Source organism: Heterocephalus glaber, unplaced genomic scaffold (genome assembly GCF_053883595.1).
Source record: "Heterocephalus glaber isolate CG9 unplaced genomic scaffold, H.glaber_assembly_v1.0 deba00001504, whole genome shotgun sequence".
Lineage (NCBI taxonomy): Eukaryota > Metazoa > Chordata > Mammalia > Rodentia > Bathyergidae > Heterocephalus > Heterocephalus glaber.
In genome coordinates this window covers 73,304,808-73,323,267 of record NW_028258324.1, presented here as the reverse complement: position 1 = coordinate 73,323,267, position 18,460 = coordinate 73,304,808, and the positions used below count along the sequence as shown (strand labels likewise).

The 18,460-nt window shown below is 53.3% G+C and overlaps 1 protein-coding gene across 2 annotated transcripts in view; it reads left to right on the top strand.

Annotated features, from left to right (window-relative positions):
• Window positions 1-13,997, top strand: part of Limd1 (LIM domain containing 1) — a 41,499-nt gene extending 27,502 nt beyond the window's left edge. The window contains exons 3-8 of one of the 2 annotated variants that reach the window (XM_087186869.1): window positions 1,116-1,183; window positions 2,868-2,930; window positions 8,550-8,680; window positions 9,195-9,246; window positions 9,880-10,003; window positions 10,985-13,997. In XM_087186869.1, coding sequence (XP_087042995.1) covers window positions 1,116-1,183; window positions 2,868-2,930; window positions 8,550-8,680; window positions 9,195-9,246; window positions 9,880-10,003; window positions 10,985-11,007 — 461 coding nt within the window. In that variant the 3' untranslated portion in view covers window positions 11,008-13,997. The remainder of the gene's footprint in view (window positions 1-1,115; window positions 1,184-2,867; window positions 2,931-8,549; window positions 8,681-9,194; window positions 9,247-9,879; window positions 10,004-10,984) is intronic. The other variant, XM_004835044.4, reaches the window with a different exon arrangement.
• The last annotated feature ends 4,463 nt before the right edge of the window (window positions 13,998-18,460 follow it).

The following is an 18,460-nucleotide window of genomic DNA, read 5'->3' as shown; positions in this document are numbered from 1 at the left end:
GGCATGTATGTTATTTTGGTTCTGTGTATTTTTATAAAGGAAATAGAATATGCTAGATCACTAAGAATCACCTTGGTTCTCCTTCTCATCCTGCCTCTTCCTTTCCTAGGGCAGCTGCTGTAATGAACTCTGAGTGTGGCTCTATCAATGGCCAGGCATGGTGGCTCAGGCCTGTAATCCCAGCACACAGGAGGCTGAGGCAGGAGAATTGTCATGAGTTCTAGGACAGCCTTGGCTACATAATGAGTTCAAGGCCAGCCTGAACTCCATAGTGAGCCCCTGTCTCAAAAAAACAACCCCCCCCCCCAAAAGACATATATAGATTAAATCCTTTCCTGTTGACTGCTATGTAGTACCTCATGCACTGAGTATAATTCTAGTCTTCCTCCGTTTATTATCAAATCTTGTATTGTGGGAAACATTGAAGGTGCTCCTGGTTCTCTGTAAACAGCATTGCCCTGCCATCAGCATGTGGTCCCCTGATGCACATTTGGGGATCTTCTAAGGGCAACCCTGGCGTTGTGCTGGGGTTCATGTGGCTCTGCAGCTCTAGTGGTGCTTGATAAAGTGTTCCCAGGCGGTCATCCCAATGGACCCTTGCACCCGCAGTCACCAAACACGTTTTGTTGAGTATAGTGGTTTTATAGCTAATCCTCAGAGCAAGGTGGAATCTCACGGTGTTTTCATTTGTGTCAGCTGGTGGATTGGTGTCTTTTACTATGTTGTGGTTACTAGGTTGTTATTAACAGCCCTGGTTGTGGCCCAAGCCGTTTCTGCACACTGGCCTCTCCTACCCTAGGCTCATTTTCCTCACTGGGTTATTGACCATCTTCTTACTGATTTGATGGTGTTCTGTATGCACCGTCTTCTGATCGTTGGCGGGATTTCCCAGCACAGCCTTGACTGCCCAACGCTCTGGTGACGCAGACTTGGGATGACAGTTACATCTTCGGGAATGTAGCATCTCCAGAGAGGACCAAGTTCCGGGAAGCAACCGGAAGCAGCTCTCGATCCGACAGGCACAAACACCGCAGCAAGGGCTGTGGGCTGGCTCCAGCCTCCCCTTCTCTCTGTGCTAAGGTTTTTTTTACCCTGGCCTTGCGTTCCTTCCTCAGGCCGGAGACTGAGAGGAAAAGCCTTCTACTTCGTCAACGGCAAAGTATTCTGTGAGGAAGACTTCCTGGTGAGTGTGTGGCCCGGCCTCCCGCCTCTGCCAGTCCAGGGCCCCGGGCAGCTCCCAGGGCCCGCGCCTCAGCGTCAGCCGTCGCCCTGCTTGTGGGGCCGCGCTGAGCCCCATCGTGTCAGTCTCTGAGTCTGTCTCCTGAGCTCCCTTTAGTTTTCCGGGAGGAGGTGGCTCATCATGGCTCTCGCTTGCTAGTAACAGACACCAAACGCAAACTGCTCTGGCACCGTGGGCCTCGGCGTCACAGACGTGCACGTGCCCAGCCCTCCTTTGCCGCCTGAAGACGGATCCCTGGCACTCATTGCCCATGTGTGGGTCACATGCCCACCCGGGGCCAAAGTCATTGGTACTGGAGGAATGCAGGACTCTGATTGGCCAGGCTTGAGCCAGGGCCCGCCCCACCAGAGCTACTGGAACCTCACTTGGGGGTGGGGCTGGATCCCAGGCAAAATAATGTTGAGCCTGCGCATGCGCAGCTGACCCTAGGCTATGTGCCGTGTGGTTGCGGGAAAGGTCTCCATTTTTCCCTTTCCCGCCTTTCCAGTCAGTACCTTTCCCATTAAGTTGCATTTCTAGTACCTGAGCTTCAGATATCTACCAGTGTGTAGAATCCAGCAGGCTTGGTTCTGCCCCCTTTCCTTCCCCGCTCTGTCCTCCTCCTTCATCGCCATCATAAACCTCTTTTTTCACAGTGGGGATAGAATCCGGGGTCTTTACACTGAATCACGTCCTCAGCTCCTCCCGCCTGTTTTTTAATTTGAGAAAAAGTCTCGCTGGGGCTCAAACTTGTGATCTTCCTGCCTCAGCCTCCCAGAGTGCTGGGATGACAGGCGGGTGCCACGATGCCCAGTTTCCAGGATGCTTTCAAGACTTTAAGACCCTGTGTGTGTGTGGGGGGGTGATAAAGTAGATGTTTATCATTTTTTTGAAGCTAACTGTAGAAAACATTAGCATTTTAATTTTATTCTGCCACTGGGGATTGAACACATACTAAACACATGCTTTACCATTGAGCTCCACCCACAGCATGACATTAGCTTTTTAATGAGAACCAGACTTTAATCTCAATTCTGTCCTTACCCCAAATTGGTTGTGTGACTGAGGCAATCCTCAGAGATCACTTAACCTCTGGGAGGGACTGGGGATTTAGCTCAGCGGCACCACGCCTGCTTCGAAAGCAAAAGATCCTGAGTTCGATCCCCGGTACCAAAAAGAAAAAAAAAAACTTGACCTCTCAGAGCTCTCCTTGCTTCCCTTTGACAAATCGGGATAACAGTATATACCTTGTAGAGTTGTTTTAAGATTTAAGAGGTGATCCCCAACTTGAGCATGCATCAGAGCTCCCCTGAAGGGCTTGTGAAAATACGGATTGCCAGACCCTGTACCTGAGCTTCCAGTTCAGTGGCTCTGCTGTGGGATTTAAGAGTCTTCAGTTCTTACAAGTTTCCAGGTGATGCCAGGGAACAGAGCCTGGCATTCCGTGTGTGGTTGGGGTGAGTGGCATTAGTATGCGTAATACCTTTTGTGGCCAGAGGAGGGTCCATGACTCAGCACACAGTTGTGCTGTCCTTGAGCAGATGACAGATTCCTGCACAGGGTTACACATCTTTCTCAGTTCCATATCATTCTCTTGGCTGATTCATGCACTTGGCCCAGGTTTAACTTTCCTTTTCTTCCTCTGCAGTACTCTGGCTTCCAGCAGTCTGCCGACAGATGTTTTCTTTGTGGACATCTGATCATGGACATGGTGAGTACTATCTGCCGAACAAATCCACAATGTCCTGGGAGGAGGAGGCATTCAGGGAAGAAACGAATAGCCCAGCACAGTGTTTCCTTGACTTGTTGCAGCTGGTTTCATGAAAAGGCATCCCTACGCAGTGCATCCTGCGTGGCTAATTGAACCCATGCTCTGGGCTGACATTGCACGTCTTTACCCGTTCAGTCTACTCGATGTCGTGAGTCTGACTGCGCACTGTTCGGCACTGCCTGGCCCTGCTCTGATTTCCCTGTGCTCCTCGTGGCTTTCAGGCAGGGAGAACAGGGCGTTATTCCTGAGACAAGTGCAGCCTGCAGTCAGGTGAACATGATCGATTCCCCCATGTTCTCCCCCAGCTCCAGCCATTTCTAAGATGAGCTTCAGGCCTGTCACTCAGTTCTCAGCACAGGGCCTGTGGTGACACATCCCATTCCTGGCTTGGCCACTGCCTGCTGAGGTTACCTGGGCTGCAGTGTCTTTATCTCTTTGTGAGGACAGAGTTTCCTTTTTTTTTTTGGTACCAGGGATCGAACTCTGGTCCTTGCGCTTGCGCAGCAGGCAGTGAAACCACTGAGCTAAATCCCCGGCCCAAGGACAGAGTTTCCTTACACAGTTGGGTTGTGAGGTTGATGAATAGAGATGTCAAATTGCTCACCACGGGAAACCTGCCTGTAAGAATTTCTTTAATATACTGGTCAGAGGAAGTGATTATATAACATGATTTTTTTTTTTTTTTTTTTTTTTTTTGTACTGGGGATCAAACTCAGGACCTTGCATTTTCGAGGCAGGCACCAGAACCACTGAGCTAAATCCCTGGCCCACCATGATTTTAGTCAGGAAGTGTTAAATCCCTCTCCGTCCTGACTCATTAATTCCATCCTGGAGAAGAGGATTGATGATGATTGCTATTTTTTCTTCTGTTCTTGTTTAGTTTTCTTCTGGGGTTTTTTTTTTTTTTTTGGTACCGGGGATTGAACTCGGGACCTTGTGCTTGTAAGGTAGGTGGCAGCACCACTGAGCTAAATCTCTGGCTTGTTTTGTTTTGTTTGTTTGTTTGTTTTTGAGATAGGGTCTTACTATAAAGTCCTGGCCTCAAACTCACTATGTCGTCCAGGCTGGCCTCAAACTCATGGTGATCGTCCTGCCTCAGCCTCCTGAGTGGTGGGATTACAGGCATGCACCACCACGCCCAGCTCTTTTATTTGATTATTGAGAATAACTCAGAGCAAAAGGTGTAGCTCTTAAGTGTGTGGCTGAGTACATTTTTACTTGTGCGCCTACCCACGTAGCACCCCCAGACAGAGATGTGGAACATCTTCCCTCTCACTCCTTCCACTTCTGATTCCTTTCCACAGAACCAATTACTATTCCAGCTTCCATCACCACACACACTTTTGCTGATTTCGGACCTTCATATGAGAGGAATCAGCATCGACACTTTGGGATCTGTCTTTCCTTTCAATGATAGCTTACGCCACCTGGGGGGGCTGCACCTTCTGCCTGTTTCCCTGTCTTCTCCCACCACATTCTGTAGGACACAATTTCTTTTGCAGATTTTGCCTTTGTTATTAGAGTCCTTCTGACAAACCTACTGCCTTTAAGGTTCAACGCTGTCCAAGTGTACCAGTATGGTTATTTCGTATTCTTTTTTTCTGGTTGTCCTAAGATGAGGGTCTCCAAACCCTGGGTTCCTGTTAGGAACCAGGCCACACAGCAGCAGGTGGGCATGGGCAGGTGGGTGATGCTTCATCTGTATATAAGCTGCTCTCCACCTTCCAGTCAGATCAGATTTGATTCTTGTGGGAGCGCAGGCCCTACTGTGAGCTTCATGTGTGGGAGCACTAGAGTGCAGGCCTCAGGAGAATCTAATCCTGCCCCCCCCCCCCCCGTCCAATTGTCTTCCATGGTACTGGTCCCTGGTACCACAAAGGTTGGGAACCACTGTCTTTAGACATCTTTGGGCCTCAGGATATGTCATTTATCTATTGCTTTGAGACAGAGCATCCTAAAACTTAGTAGTTTAAAACAACAATGGCTTCTTACTATGATTCTATGGGTCAGGAATTGGGTTAGGGAGGCTTTGGCTAGGGTCGTTCACTCTGCTTTGTGGAAGTGTACCTGGGACCTGTGTGATGCCTTACCCGCTGTGGCCTCCGGTTCCTGTACAATCAAGTTCAGCCTTCCTTACAGTGAGGTAGTGGAAGCAGAAACTGCTGGTCCTCTGGAGCCCTGGATTTAGTGTAATGTCTTGGGACATCTGTTTTTCTTCCTCCTGCAGATGAGAGCAGGCCTGAGTCAGAGGAAGGGAATCTCCCCCACTGCCCATGTGAAAGTCAGCCTGTGCGTCCAGGAAGGGAAGGAAGTGGCTGGGGGCCGGGGAGAGCTCTACCACAGGAGACGAGGAGAAATTGGACCTGCAGTCCCCCTGGTCTTTTTTTTTTTTTGACTTTTTAAAAATCAAGTTTATCTTCTATCAGATTACTCATAGCCAGATTTCCACAGACCTAGAATTTTAAATCAGTGATCCAGTGTGACCCATTGATAACATTTTTTAAAAAGAATGAGCACAGTCACGTTGTCTTAGTCTTAAGGATTTCTGGATTTCGTCCTTGAAGGAGATCAGGATCTTCCCAAGGCCTTGGGCCACTAATATTCTTCCAGTCTTCCAAAATAGAGTCCTTTATTTTCTCAGATTCTGACTCTAAAGATATTTTATTCATTTTCAGCTTTTTTTCCAATTCAGGATCAATTTTAATCTTCACAGCATCATAACGGATTTGTGAGAACTCACACAGACCAAAAGAACCTCCAACAATCAGTAACTCCTTTGTCTGGTCGTTTGGGGCCAAGTCCTCCGACCCCGTGGTCTTCTCCATGGATATCTGTCTGGTAGAGACTCCCAGTTTTAAGAACAGAACCCATAACTGCTGCCAAGAATTTTAATATGATAATGGACATGTGGGCTCTAGAGCAGAGCTCCAGTTGTCTAAATCTTGGTATAAATTGCCTGCATCTCCCTTCTTTTTTTTTTTGTACCGGTTCAGGTCCTTGCACTTGCGAGGCAGGCAGCGGAACCACTGAGCTAGATCCCCAGCCTTGCATCCCCCTTCTTAATAGAGGACATGTTCTGGAACAGGGTGTTAACCCAACAGTGAGGAGCCCAGTGGTGCTTTCCAGCCTCCTCCTGTTCAAAGAATTCAGCAGGACATGTAATGAACTTAAAAGTTTAACATTTATTAAAGAGAGAAGTGGAAGAAGCGAAGTGCTTCAAAGAAGTCCCCTCAAGAAAACAGAAGAGAAAATACACCTTGCATGTAGGGCCGGCCACTGCAAGAGGGAAAGAACAGTGGCCACTGCAGCCATTGGCCGCCATCTTTAATAGCTTCCCTCTGACGTCATATCCGGGCATCCATCACAGCTCTCCATGCATGCATCCCAGCCATGATGGACCGGTCTCTGTGAACACCCGATGGTCCCTGCAGTTTGCCTGGCCAGATCTCCTGCCATGAGGGCACGTTCCTGCTACCCAGAAGCATTGTAGCTTCATGGGTGCAGCAGAGTGGCATCTTGTTCCATCCTCACTCTGGGCACCGTGTGGGTTACATTATCTGAGGGTATCTTTCTGCTAAGGCAGCATTAGTCTGGGAGGAGACGCCTTCCAAGGCCCAAAGTGGGCCCTGGGCTTCGGGAGCCAGGTGGTGGTTCTTCCTCCTTGGCAGCTTCCTGGCACTGAGGGTGTCCGGAAGTCCCCTCCCTGGCTGTGTGTGCATAGTTACTACCACCCAGGTTTCCAATGGAGGGAGTGTGACAGGCCTCTTCTTTTGATTGATTGACTGATTGATTGATTGAAATAGGATCTCACTATGTAGCCCAGGCTGGCCTCAAATTAGTAACCCTCCTGTCTCAGCCTCCCAAGTGTTGGGAGTACAGGTGTGCACCACCCACCAGGCTTGTCTGACGCCTCCTGCGTGGCTGTGGATGTTTTGGTGCCCCTTGGCTCACAGGGATTCCATAGTTTGGTTGTTTTCTGCTGCTTCAAGGCATGAGGAATTGCAGAGATAAATCTGCTACTGAGCCAGCAAAGCTTCCTAGGACAAATTAGAGAAAAAGGCAGACTCAGCTCCACTTGAAGTGACGCATCATAATGACTTCGTTAAAACACCTACGAGCTGGGCCTTCCCTGGGCAGTCTGACTCAGGAAGACTGGGATGGAGCCTGAGAATGTGTTTTTACCAGGTCCGCGGGCCACACTTTGAGAACCACCGTCACAGGCATGGGAACCGTGTCTCCCCTTGCAGGAGGTTTGGAGGTGGACAGTTCCCTGTCGAGTTAATTTGGTTACTCACTGACTCAGGGCGGGGTCCAAGGAGTTCCCCCAAAGAGGAGATGGGAACCACAACTGACCCGGATAGGTTCTGGACTTATCGTGGGAGGCACAGGTGGGTTTAGTGGGCGGACTCGAAAGAGCATGCGCAGACAGGAGGCGTGGGGCAGCGCTCCGTGGTGCGGTCGTGGGGCGTCCTCAGGACGGGTGACCAGGGTACTGAGTACCTACTGCCTGCTTGTGTAAGGTCAGGTTGCTTGTTGGACTAAGGAAAAACTGGCTTTGTTGATGAGGCTAACATGCAGACCGTTTGGGTGGGCCGGGAGCTTGGGGCTGGGTACCCGGTTAATACTGCTGTTTCTTTGAGGGTGGGAATCTTCGGAATTTGTGGGGTTTTAGTATCAGAAGACAAACACTGTCCAAATGTATGAATTTATGGCATTGGATCTTTAAGACTCCTAGGAATTTAGGAGTGAGAAGCTTGGAAGAAACAGTGTGACCTTGGGTGACTTTGATTGGGTTTGTTCTTTTTTGTACTGGGGATCTACTCAGGACCTTGTGCTTGCCAGCAGGTGCTGTGCTGCTGAGCTACATCCCTGGCTTTCGATTGGGTTTTGAAGCTGCCGGATTTTTTTTTTTTAATTGGTTTCTTGCCTCCTTCATACCTGTTTTTATTTCTTCCTTCCTGCCTTACCCTCACCCAGGACGTCCTTCTCCTCCTCCTCCTCTTGTCCTTCCTCAGCTGTGCCCTGGTTTCAAGATGGTGGTAGGAGTATTAGCTCCGAGTCAGACTGTGCTGGGAGGACCCTGTGTGAATCCTCCCTTGCCCTGTTTATGCAGCATCCTGGCTCTCCTGTGGATTTAGCATGTATCTTCTGTTTGGAGTGGGGCAGGACCTGGCTGTGTAGTCACAGCTGGCCTTGAACTGCCTGCCGTGCAGTCCAGACAGGCCTCTAACTCAGAGGGATCCTCCTGCCTTGCCCTCCCAGGTGCTGGGATTACAGGTGTGCACTACCACGGGCAGTTGTTGCATTTTTCTGGGACAGAGCTCCTCCCAGCCCAGCGACCGCTGGAGGCTGCAGGCAGAGGACTGCTGTCTGACCCGCATACACAGCTACCCAGACCAGCCTTCGCATCAGGCCTCTCTCGGTCTTTGTCCAGGCAGAACATGGGCAGGAGCCCGCTCCACCGTGGGAGCCTGGTCCCCCGTGCTCCTCTCTCTCCCACCGTCCCTCCCTCCCTCGTAGCCCCGGCTGATTCTTAGCCTCTCTTCCTTTACGCCCCAGATCCTGCAGGCCCTGGGGAAGCCCTACCACCCCGGCTGTTTCCGCTGTGTCATCTGTAACGAGTGCCTGGATGGGGTCCCCTTCACGGTGGACTCAGAGAACAAGATCTACTGTGTCCGAGATTACCACAAGTAAGGGGGGGCGAGGGAACCCCGTGGGGTGGACACGATGGCAGCGTGTTGGTAGCTGCTTTGCGCCACTCGGCCACAGCCAGCAAAGGCTTAGTGGCTTTGAGGACTGCAGCAGTCTTGGGGGTGTTGATGCTGCTGTGGATAGGAACTGGTTAAAAAGTCACATTGAATGAAAAAACAGAACGAAAACTGGTCATCGGAGTTCTGTTAGGCCTCAGGAGGAATACAGCAAGCCTGTGGCCCTTGATTTCCCAGACCTCACCAGGGTTGGTCCAGACCCCTTGAGCAGCAAGGGAACGAGGGAGGTTCCAGCCAGGAAAAGCCCAGAGCCACCACACTGCAGGGGATTCCGGAGAGAGAGACAGACAGACAGGCAAGCACACAGGCAGACAGACAGACAGAGACAGAGGCTCAGCGTTGGGCTGCAGCCTGCAGGCCAGGCCGGAGGGCGCTGGCGGTGGGGGCCACTAAGCCTTCTGGAAACAGCAGTGCGCAGCGTGTCTGTCCCTCACAGGGTGCTGGCCCCGAAGTGTGCAGCCTGCTGGCTCCCCATCCTCCCGCCCAAGGTGAGATGCGTCTCGCACCCGGCCCTGTCCCCGGGGCCACTCCCGAGCTCCTCCCTTCTGCCCTCACCCTTTGGACACCCCGAGACACGAGGGGCCACCAGCCGGCTTCCCCAGCCCCTGCCCTGCTCTGTGCGTCCCTCTCAGCAGCTCAGACTCTCTTATCACTCCTACATCAGCAGAGGAGTAGAAAAGCTTGTCTTTTACTCACTTTTTATTTTTATTTATTCATTTTTTTGAGACAGCAAATTCACTATGTGGCCCAGGCTGGCCTTGAACTCCCAGCGCTCCTCCTGCCTCGGCCTCCTGAGTGCTAGGATTACAGCCCTGTGCCACCACGCCTGGTCTGGCTACATTTTTTTTTTTTCTTTTGGTGCCGGGGATCGAACTCTGGTCCTTGCGCTTTCGAGGCAGCCAGCGGAACCACTGAGCTAAATCCCCAGCCCATGGCTACATTTTTTGAGAAGAGATGTCCCAGTTGGTCCCCTTCTCAGGGCCACGGGCCTTCCAGGGGGTAGCACTGTCCCTCCCATGGCCTCGCCCTTCTGCTCCCTACAACCTTCGGTGCCCACGGCTAACTCTCGTCCCCTCCTGAGCCTCCTGCCTGTCGCCCCGTCTTCCCTCCCCACCCCATAGCCCCTGATGCACCTCCCTGGCCTCTGCAGCCCACCTTGCTCTCCTTCCATCCCAGGGCTCAGACGAGACGATCCGCGTGGTGTCCATGGACAGAGACTACCACGTGGAGTGCTACCGCTGCGAGGTAGGCCCCTCCCGCCAGCCCGAGGCCCCTCACAGACTCTAAGGAGGCCCCAAGATTGTGGGGAGGCCCTGCCCTCCAGAGCTGATGAGGGGAGGCAGGGAGGATGCAGGTGCCTGGGCCATGAGTCCGCGCGTCTCCAGCCAGGCATGTGCAGGTCTGGGATCCCAGCGCTCTGGGAGGCTGAGGCAGAAGCACTGCAAGTTCAAGCCCAGCCTAGGCAACTGAGGGACTTGGCAAGGCCTTGTCTCAGAATAAAAATAGAAGGGCTGGGGATGTAGCTCAGAGCAAAGGCCCTGGGTTCGATCCCCAGACTGCAAACCCAAAACAACAAGCAGAACTGGTGGCACCTGAGACTCACTGCGGCCCTCCGGAGGCTGTGGGGCTGAGGGGTGGGGAGCGAGGGTCCCATCGGGAGGGCTGTCAGGCAGGTGTGTGATGGGAGGTGCCCCCCCAACAGTCGAGGACAGGAGCAGGGTCCCCTGCCCTTCTCTGCCCTGTGCCCCTGTGCCTGCAGAAGAGTGTGGAGACATTTTCTGGGCACCCCTGCACCCCAGATCGGCACTGTCTGGGGGATGTAGAGTGAGCCCCCCTGGTTCCTGCCACTTTGGTCACACCCAGTGTTACAGTGGCCACATGTAAAAGCCCAAGGAAGCAGGCAGCCTTTGTTGTGTTCAGCCCAGTGACCCAGAGCACTCTCCTCTGAACTCAGTCAAAGTAAGAAGTTGTCCAGGGGCCAGGGATTTAGGTTTCACCGCCTGCTGCACAGGGACAGGGACCGGAGTTTGATCCCCGGTACCAAAAAGAAGTTGTCCATGCCGTGTTTTCCGCCCCCTGCCCCCCGCCCCCGGGTCTTGGAAGTCTGCGCTTGTCCCCTCGGTGGGACACACGGAGCCCCTCTGCCGATCTGCGGGGGCTGGCCTTGGGGTCGGTCTCGAGGTCTGTTCCGTTTCGCTCCCACTGGGCTTTCCTACCTCCCCGCAGGACTGCGGCCTGGAGCTCAATGACGAAGACGGTCACCGCTGCTACCCCCTGGAGGACCACCTCTTCTGCCACGCGTGCCACGTGAAGAGGCTGGAGAAAGGGCCCTCGCCCGCGGGCCTCCACTTCTAGGCAGAGCGGCTGGCAGACCCGGCAGGCCTGAGGACCAGGGCGACATCTGCTGACTCCGGTGGCCCCTGGGCTGGGCTGGGCTGGGACAGAGGAGGAGCAGGGCGTGAGGGCTGCCTCTACCCAGGGAGGCGCCTGCGACTTCCAAGTGCCTTTCGGCCTCGCCACACCACGGGCTCCTCAGGAAGCCACGGCAGCACGTGTGGGGCTTGGGACTCCAGGTGCCATCCATGCACGACACCCTCAGCCGCAGCACCCTCTGAAGGGACAGCTCAGCTGCCGAGACCTCAGCCCCTCCCTGGCCAGGCACCCCTCCCCAGGCAGGAGTTCCCCCGCGGGACTGCAGGTCTGCCGAGAGTGGCTGCACACCCTCACTCACAGCCGAGAGAAGGAAGGGCTGGCACACGCTCTGTCGGAACTGGCTGGGAAGCCTTGTCCTCGGACCATGCTCTGTGTGTCCCCGGCCCCCAGGCGTCCTCGCATGGGCCCCTGCAGAGGCCTGCCCAGCAGGCTCCGGGAGAGGAGGGCGCAGTGCAGGCACCAGGACTCTCGCTGTCTGGGGCGCTGCTTGGGTCAGAGCTCTCGAGTCTGTGACTTGGGAGTGGCTCCGGCAGGGTGGGCCTCGGGGTCCCGAGCGAGCGGGTGCCTGGCACCTGATTGAGCTTACTTCACAGTGGAACTCTTGGAAGCTCTGTGCACTTATTGAGCAAGTGAGCTCCTTGGAACAGGGGAGTGTGAGACCGATCGCTGAGCCGGCCCAAAGGGAAGGACGTTCGTTTCGAGGCCTCCCTTTTCCCCTTCTTGGCCCAGCTGTTAGGTTCAGAGAAGCCAGCATCGGGTACATTGCTTCCCTCTGTGACTTCTGTTTTCCATCGTTTCTCTGCACGTGCAGTCTTCCACACACACACAATACCTCACAGACCGTCACTACCTTGCAGTCCAGGAGGAAGTGACGTCGTGGGACTCAGGTACCTCCCCTCACACTCAGACCCGGCTGGTCCGGCTGTGTGCCCGGAACTGAGATCAGCACCAAGGCCTCTGTGCTCCCCGGGGGCAGACAAGCGGCAGGACGCCCCTGAGTCAGAGGTCGCATTCCTTGGCACTTCAAACGGGAGAAACTGCTGTAAAAGGGAAAGAAAGAGTGGTCAGGCCTGGGGCTCGCCAGGCACAGTGGTGCACACCTGTGCTCCCAGCACTCAGGAGGCTGAGGCAGCAGGACTGGGCATGGTGAGGGGCCTGGGGCTGTCTGTGGAGACCCAGGCACAGGTAGATACAGACTCCTCCCTCGGCCCAGCCCCTCCTGTAGGCCATTTCCGCTCATTTGTAGCCACTTCCTGTGAGAAGCACAAAATCAGCAGTGGATCTCCTTTGCCATTCATGAGATCCATGCTGTTGAGCTCCTTTGGCTGATTTTACTTCCCAGCTTCCTGTGCCCAGGCCGCGCCCTCTGGAAACCTGTGGTCGCAGGGGGCTTGAGGCTGGGCCCCCCTCTTCCTGTCAGGTCTGCCAGCTGGTTGAGGCCTTGGAGCGGAGGCCTTGCTCAGGGCCAGAGTCAGGAAAATTGCTCGGGACCCCACTTACCCCATCCCAGAAGCACCAGGAGGTTTTTTGCTAATTGAGTAGTTTAAAACTTGATTAATTTTTGTAATGAAATTTTTAACGTGGCCTTGATTGAGGTGATTCAGCTGTGTTTGCAAATACAGCATTTTATACTGTTGAAAGAGCAATAAAGGGTTTTCCAGCAGTCCTGGACGCCCCGCCAGGCACCCAGCCGGGACAGCCACTTCCCTGCCCAGGGCTCGGTGGGGAGCTGCAGTCCTTAACGTTTCTCCATCTCAAGCCTTTCAGAAGCAGTGATGTCCACCTCTCTGGGATTTTAAATGTTCGGTAAATTATTAGCCAAATAGGTCTGTAATGGGCTTGTATCTGTGGATTTGTAGGAAGAAAATAGGGCCCTGGTAGACCAGGATAAGAGGTTTGTTTTGAAAATTAGAGCAGAGAGCCCCTTCATGTTTTCTGGACAGCTCTTAGAAATGGGTGAAGGCTGGACCCAGGCCCAAGAGCCAGCCTGCATCCTCCCTCGCGCACACGCGCTCTCTCTGTCTCTCCTCTCAGCAATGTTAGGTCCCATCTGTTGCTTGGTAAAGAGTGATGTGTTCAAGTCTTGCCACTAAGCGCACGTGGCTGCAGGACAGGACCCATTGTCTCGGGTTAGAGCTCCAGGACCTGAGTCCTGGGGGCCGTGAGGATAATCAAGGAGCTCGGGAGCCGGGGATTTAGCTCAGTGGTTCCGCCGCCTGCTCTGCAAGCACAAGGACTAGAGTTCAATCCCTGGTACCAAAAAAAACAAAAACAAAACAAGGAGCTCCGGTCACTTCCCGCCCTGTCGTCACCTTGCTTCCATGGGCTTTGGTCACATTTAGGAAACAAAAAGCATTAGTGTTGGGACAGAGGGGACACTTGGGGTCCGCTGTCCTCTGCAGTCTGTGGAAGGGTGTTCGTGGGCAAAGGTGACAGCAGTGACCATGCCTGTCCTTGCAGAGAAAGGAGTCACCGCACCCATGTTTTAAAACTCTGCCAGGAAACCAAAGTTTTTGCTTTTCCTTTGCCACAAGTCAGTCTTAATTTCCCAGTTAGTATTTGAAGCAACTTAAACCAGAAAATAGGAGTCAAATATAGTAGCTCTCTTTTGTTCTGGGCACAAACTGAACAGATGTGGGAAATCCCCATGTAGGAATGAAAGTTCGTGTGTTTTGCTGAATAGCAAAATTATTTTCCTCTGTCTTTTCTTTTACTATAAAATGACTCAATTACTATAAAATGATCAGAGGTATCAGCAATAAAACTGCCCTGATCTGTAGGCTATTAAAGTGCTCTCCAAAATAAAGATGTTTCCTGTGTCTTGTGTGTGTTTGGAATAAGCAGATGGCGTTTTTGACCTAGGTTTTGTCCTCTTGGAGCTCCAGGTTTTTGAAGAAACGTGTGGGTGTTAGGACTTAGATCTGAAATGTCCCACAAGTCCCCTGTGTCCATGGGGGCTGTCAGAAGGTGACGGTTCTTAGGTACCACATTCCTCAGTGAGTGAATTCATTGCCGATTTCACAGCTGAACAAGGTGGGGCCTGGCAGAGGCGGTTGCTGGGGAGTGGCCTGGAAGGGTGTCCTTGTCCCCAGCCCCTTCCCTTCCCAGCCCCTCTGCTTCCTGGCTGCCTTGGATTGAGCAGTTTTGTGCCCCAGGCCCTCCTACCCAGCCATCTCTGCCTTGGAGCTGGCAACCATGCCCTGAAAGCTCTCCCCTCCTGAGTCGTGGGTATCAGGTGTTTTGTCTCAACAATGATCTACAGCAATACGGGGATCAAACCTGAGCAGGGCCTGAGGTTTTACCACTCCTACAAGCTAATAAATCACCCCAAGCTTTCATGGGTCCTGGCAGAAATGATGGGGCTTGTAGGTCAGGGAGAAAAGTCAGTTTATTCCTCATAGCAGTAGCACTGGCCAGATGGCCAGCCTTTGCCCTGGCTCCTGAGCCTCAATTCCTACAAAGCCCCTGGAAGAGGCCCAGGTAATAATAGCTGCACGTGCCGTAGCTGCACTACAAGGGGGAACCTTCATGCCTAGGAAAGCTTTGTCTCATTTTTTGAGACATGAGCTCACCACATAGTCCAGTGACGGAGACAGTGCTGAGCGAGCTGCAGATTCACAAACTGGCTTTTCATATTAAAAGTCTGAGTCTGCCTATTGGCCCACAATGGTTGCCTGAAGAGCAACTGTTGCGTGGGAATGGAACAACTCCCCACAACACTGGTCACAGCGGAGGGCTCAGTGATTCTAGATGCTGAGACATCTCTGATGGCAAGGCAATAATTGTGCAGCTCAGGGCAGAATGACTCGTACGCATAACTTCTATAGAAGCAGAAATTAATCTATGGGAAAAAAACAAATTTCCCATTATTCTATGAGCTGTTTCTGCTGCAGTCTCGTTCCCTTGTTGCTAGGACCCTGCTCGCGTCAGTGCTGTCCACTCCGCTGTCCCCTGCACCGCCCCTGGCCCCTCCAAGAAGTATGTGTTCAGTAAAGAGTGGCAAGCTCCAGGAGTCAGCATCTCAGCCTGGTAAGAGCTCTGACCATCCCGGGCCCCCTTCATGCATTAAGATCTTGTCTTTTGTTATCCTCCGCCATACCCGTGGTCAGGTGATTAGGAGTTTGTTCAGCTTCCAATAGTCCAGGCTGGCCTTGAACTCATAAATCCACCTGCCTTAGTCTCTGGAGAGCTGGCCCTGCAGGCATACGGCACCACGTGTCTGTAACGTGGCCTAGGAGACCCTGGTCTTGGGCACAGAGCCTGCCTGACTTGCTCCAGAAAGAGACGTCACTTGTCACCCGACTTCTTTCCCCACACACCTTGGCCAGGTGTACAGACGTGAGCGGCCTCGGAGAATCCTCCCCAAACCAGCGACTTCTCCGACGAGGTCCTTAGCACGGGCACCTGGGTCCTGCCGCGGTGGTGGCCCTGGCGCCTTCCCTGTCGGGACGTGCCGCTGTTCACCTCCGAGGTTATGACCAGGGGTCGCAGAGGGGAGGGACCTCCGGGTCCGATGCAGCCGCCCACACGGGGCTTGCGCAGGGGTGGGCCCAGGTGAGTGGTGCGCGGGGCCACCTGGCCTTGTTGCTCTGGTCCCGAGTGAGGCTTCAGTTCTCCTGGCAGCTGAGTCTGAGATGCCCAGGACTCAGGAAGGCTGAGAGGGAGGGTGCTCAGTACAGGAGCCTCACACCAAAACCACACCCTGTCCTCCCCCGGTACTTCACACTGAGCTCCACCCCTTAGCCCCCCCCCTTTTTTTTTTGCTACCGGGGATCAAACTTGGGTCCTTGTGCTTTCGAGGCAGGTGGCAGAACCACTGAGCTAAATCCCTGGCCCAAGCCCTTTTCATTTCTTGAGGCAGAGTCTCAATAAGCTGCCCAGACTGGTCTCAAACCTGGGGTCCTCCTGCCTCAGCCTCCCAGGGTGCTGAGACTACACTACAACTGACTGATCTTTTTCAATGATGAGAGCAGCTAATCCGACTTTTTCAAGTGTGGGCTCCTATTTTCCAACAGCCTTGATGTGCTGAGGGATGAAAATGAAGCCCAGGGAGAAGGTGGGCTGGGCCAGGGTACCTGGGGAAACCCTGAACAGCCCTGAATGGAGGTGGACTGGTTTCTGTGATGAAATACTCCTGCTGAGGCCAACTTCCATTACCAACATGGCACCCTAGAATGTGGAGTTGGGAGGTGGCCCAGTTATGAGCAAATGCGAGCCAACCTCAGGCACTGGGTCCATTTTGGGCTGAAATGGCAGGAAATTGGGTCTGGTTCCAAGTTCCACTACAGAACCCGCTGCAGCAGTAGCAGCCGACACTGTGTGCTCCCGACGTAGCACACATTATCTGGAGGACCTACAGTCTCCCGCTCGCCCCATTTCCTAGACAACAGAGAATGAACCCTAACACCGGGGCTCAGGAAACGGCAGGGCTGAGGAGGAGCCTGCTGCTGCCGCCGCCACCCCTTGGAACTGCAGTTCCCTGTGGCTGCTCTAGCAGGTTACCTCACAGGCAGCAGCTTAAATAACCTGAGTTTACCGCAGCTCTAGGGGACAGGTCCTATCACATGGAGGGTGCAGCAGCCCCAAGATCTTTGCAGACGCATCAGTGGAACCTGTTCCTTTCCCTGGACAGCTTCCAGAGGCTACCACGTCGCCTGGCTGATGGCTGTATCACCCTGACTCTGCTTCCTTGTCCTATCTCCTCTCTGGCCTCCTCCTCAGGACCTCTGAGGCTCCACTGAGCTCATCTGGTTGATCCTGTCTGGCTGGTGATCCTTCATCTGAAAACCTCTCACCTAGCAGACTGGGTTCTGGGACTGGGACACAGACATCGTGCAGGGAGGGCATCCGGCCCACTGCAGACACCAACAGAAAATGTATGGGTGGAAATGAAAGAATCCTTGGGGTTTTTTTGTTTTGTTTTGGTACCGGGAATCAAACTTGGGACCTTGTGCTTGCAAGGCAGGCAGCGGCACCAGAGCTAAATCCCTGGCCCATTCCTTGGAGTATTAGATACCTGTTCTTCATGGATTGATAAGGGTGGGACTTGTATTTTCCCTGGATTGAAAACAGAAATGCACAACACAAATATGGTTGGAGTCAGGGTGTAAAAGAGCCAGGTGCACAATTATAATCGGAGCTACTTGGGAGGTTGAGGTAGGAGGATCAGCAGTTTCAGCCCAGCCGTTTCAGACCCTGTCTCAAAATAAAAAGGGCTGGGGATGTAGCTGTGTGACCCCTGGCTCAATCCACAGTTCTGCCAAAAACAAAACAAAACAACAAAAAAGCAGGACACCTTGTGAGAGAAAAAGCCAGAGGTCTGGGCCAGGTGACAGGCACGATGGCTCAGGTGTTTTGACATCGGCAGAGCCCTGCTGTGTGGGTAGCCAGGTTGTGTAGGGCAGCCTAAGGTCCTGCCCCACTTAGTTGCCTCCAGATGCTGTAAGGCCTCAAGGACAGGTGACTGTGGGGCAGAATATGAAGGAACCAAGTCCGGGTAGCAAGGCGGACTGCACAGAATGTGGATTAGAGGCTGAGTAGTGGCAGCCAGGGGAAACCAGCTACAGAGCCATCTGCATAGCAAAACCTGCTTCCTGAGCCTGCCTGTCCCTGTGGGAAGGCCCTGGCAGGCAGGTTAGATTTATGTAAGGAACCTAACTTTGCTATTGGGAACATTATAGGGCTGGGGATTTAGCTCACTGGTTTTGCCGCCTGCTGTGCAAGTGCAAGGACCAGAGTTCGATCCCCGGTACCAAAAAAAAAAAAAAAAAAAAAAAGATTGGTTGCTATTGGGAACATTAAGCTGAAGATTTCAATTTCTATTTCCCATCCTTGCTGATTTCTTGCCCTGAACACGCTTTCCTTGCAATCTGATGTGGTTTGGCCTTTAAAGATCCCGGAAGGATGCCCGTTCCTTATTGGGTTTCTGTCCATCTTCCAGTCCCACAGCAGGCTCCCTTGGGCCTGGTGAAAGAAGACAGGTCAGCCCTGCATCTCTCGGTTCCTGTTGCGCATGACATGTTTAAGGAGCCTGGGCAGGCGCTGTCCGCAGGTGGGTGCTGTTCAGCCAGAATTCTCTTCCCAAAGCCTATGAGGCAGCCTGGGTCTCCCAACCCCACTCCATCACAGGGAAGGAAGTGGCCACGAGCCAGAGCTGGGGAGCAGGAATCGTCAGGTCGGAAATGGGGCACTTGGAAGGTGGCCCCTTGGCGGGGCAGGGCAGGGCAGCACGTGACCACTACCCACGCAGACAGGGCACCCCTAGCACCC